This window comes from Cygnus atratus, chromosome 22 (assembly GCF_013377495.2).
Source record: "Cygnus atratus isolate AKBS03 ecotype Queensland, Australia chromosome 22, CAtr_DNAZoo_HiC_assembly, whole genome shotgun sequence".
NCBI lineage: Eukaryota > Metazoa > Chordata > Aves > Anseriformes > Anatidae > Cygnus > Cygnus atratus.
The window spans coordinates 3903624-3906400 of NC_066383.1; the positions used below are offsets into that span (position 1 = coordinate 3903624).

At 65.2% G+C, this 2777-nt stretch overlaps 1 protein-coding gene across 1 annotated transcript; it reads left to right on the plus strand.

The window, feature by feature from the left end:
• The first annotated feature begins 243 nt into the window (after nucleotides 1-243).
• Nucleotides 244-2206, plus strand: BSX (brain specific homeobox). The gene is made up of 3 exons (XM_035555815.2): nucleotides 244-646; nucleotides 1622-1818; nucleotides 1961-2206. Exons 1-3 carry the CDS (start codon nucleotides 379-381, stop codon nucleotides 2204-2206), a joined length of 711 nt encoding a protein of 236 aa, XP_035411708.1. The 5' UTR covers nucleotides 244-378.
• The last annotated feature ends 571 nt before the right edge of the window (nucleotides 2207-2777 follow it).

Here is a 2777-nt window from a genome sequence, read left to right on the forward strand (position 1 = left end):
CCGGGGGGGGCCGGGGGGCCGCCCCCTCCCACCATTGCTCCGCCCGAGAGCCCCTGCCCTGCGCCTCAAAGGCGCGCAGCGCCCCGCGCAGCGCAAAGCCAGCCGCCTCGCCTCCCCCGGCGCTTCCCGGCCGTTCCCCGCCTGGGGGAATTATTTCTTATCGGTGGTTTTTTTTTTTTTTTTTGGCCTTTTCTGGTCTTTTTTTTTTATTATTATTATTTATTTATTTGTTTGTTTGTTCGTGTGTTTGTCGTCGCCCTTAGTTTTGCTTCTTTCGCTTTGTCCCGGGACGCGCAGCCGGCCGCCCTCTCCCCCGCGGCAGCCAGCGCGCAGCCCGGCTCCGTCCCTTCCCCGCTGCCCAGCGAGGGGACGGCGGCGATGAACCTCAACTTCACCTCGCCCGTGCACCCCGTCTCCGCGCCCCGGCCCACCTCCTTCTTCATCGAGGACATCCTGCTGCACAAGCCCAAACCCTTGCGGGAGGTGCCCCCCGAGCACTTCCCCGGCTCCTTGGCCTCCCGCGTCCCCCTCTTGGACTATGGCTACCCCCTGATGCCCACCCCGACCCTGCTGGCGCCTCACGCGCACCCTGCCCTGCACAAGCCGGAGCATCACCACCACCACCCCTATTTCCTCACCGCCTCGGGTAAGTGCGGCGCTGGGCAGGGGGCACCCACCGAGCTCTGCCGTCGAGCCGGGTGGGAACGGAGCTCCCAGCCCCGGGAGCAGCGGGGACAAGAGGCACAGGGCTCCGGAGCCGTCTCCGTCCCGCTGCGGGGCTCCGCTCCGGATCCGGATCCGTCCCCGTCCCGCTGCCCGGCGGTTTCGGGGAGCCCCGGGCTTCGTTAGCGGGGAGAGGAGCCCCCGGCGCCGCCGCTTTTCGTTCCCTCGGTTAGCCGAGATCCGGAGCCCGGCGACCCCAGGATCTCCCGCCTGTTCGTTTTTTTCTTTTTCAATTATTTCTTTGGTTTTGGAGCGATAACATTTTATTTTTTTCCCCGCGCATCGCCCACTCCGGATGGGGTCCGGGCTTCGGTTTTCCACCTCCGACAGTACCGCTGGGGCCGTCCCGGGGCTGGGAGATGCTGGGAGAGACTGGGGGAGGCTGGAGGAGGCTGGAGGATGCTGGGGGCAGCCCCTTCCCGAGGCCGGTTCCCCGTTGGGGATGGAGAGACCCCGGCGAAGTTTTTTGGCCGGGCAGCCGGAGTTGCGCAGCGGAGTGGCCGCGGAGCAGCGCTCTGCCCCTGCCCGCCCCCCTCCCGGCCTTTTTCACGGCTCCCCCTCCTTGCCCTGGGTGCTTTTCGTTTGGGTTTAATCTCACGGAGGGCTCCCGTCCTCCTGCCGACCTCGCCGCGCTCTCTGCGGCGGGGAGGCTGCGGGCTGAGCCGGGGCGATGCGCTCGGCCAGGCAGAGCAGAAATAAAAAGAGAAACATCAATAATAAATAATAATAAAATTAGAAAAAAAAAATTAAAAGGCGGTGAAACGACCTCAGAAAACGAAATGTTGATATCCGGGTGGGGACGAGGCTCGGGGAAAGCCGCCCCCCAGCCTCCGCTGCCCTCCGGGGACGGCTCGGGCTGGCCGGCCGCAGCCCGGGTGTCCGCCGCGTGTCCCCCCAGGAGTGCCGGTGCCGGCCCTGTTCCAGCCCCACGCCGCCCCCGAGCTGCCCGGGAAGCACTGCCGCCGCCGCAAAGCCCGCACCGTCTTCTCCGACTCGCAGCTCTCCGGCCTGGAGAAGCGCTTCGAGATCCAGCGCTACCTCTCCACGCCCGAGCGGGTGGAGCTGGCCACGGCTCTCAGCCTCTCCGAGACCCAGGTACGGGGAGGCAGCAGCCTCCGGCGAGGCTGGCACCTCTCCCTTCCCCCCTGCAGCCTCCCCATTTCGTTTTTAATTTTGTTCTCTCTTTTCCACGCTTTTTATTTATTTTTTAAATCCTCCTCGCGCTCTCCTCCCCCAGGTGAAAACCTGGTTCCAGAACCGGCGGATGAAGCACAAAAAGCAGCTGCGGAAAACCCAAGACGACCCCAAAGGGGCTGGGGGCGAGGAGAGCCGGGGGCAGAGCTCCCCCGAGCCCGAGCTGCCCGAGGGGGCCGCCGCCGAGCCCCGCAAGGGCCCCCCCGGCCCCTTCCTGCTGCAGGACCCCGAGGACGAGGTGGACATCCTGGAGGACGGGGACCTCCTGGCCGCCCCCCACCGCCTCTAGGGCCGGCTTCGCCCAGCCCCGACCCCGCAAATCGCCCCTCGCCCCCCAGCCTCCAGTAGTGCCGGAGCCCAGGGGGATGGAGAGGGGGTGTTTCTGGATGGGGGAGGTGATTTGGGGAGGGGGGGGGACACACAGCACGACCCCTGCCCGCAGGGGTGAAGGCAGCGGGGGGCTCTGCGGAGCCTCCACGTACCCCCAGCGCCGCCCCAAACCTCAGCCTGGTGGGGAGAAAAAAAAAAAAAAAGCGACTTTCCATTTAAATTTTCCTTTCCCTTGGAAATATCGGACTTTTCCCCGTTCCCTGACTTTTCCTCGGTTTTCCAAGGAAAAAACGAGGGCACCGGGAGCGGCGGCCGGGGGTTGCCGCCCCCAGCCCCATAGGACCCCGCCGCCTCCCTCCGGAGCGCTGTGGGTCGGGTTTGGGTCCGGGCAGAGCTTCCAGGGAAGGCGTTTTGCTGGCCAAAAGAATTGTACAAACGCCCTGCCGAGATCCAGGTAAGCCAGAAGTTACCCTTGCTTTCCTTCCGAGCCGGGGAAGGGAAAGAGGGGGGCAGCAGGAACAACTCGGACC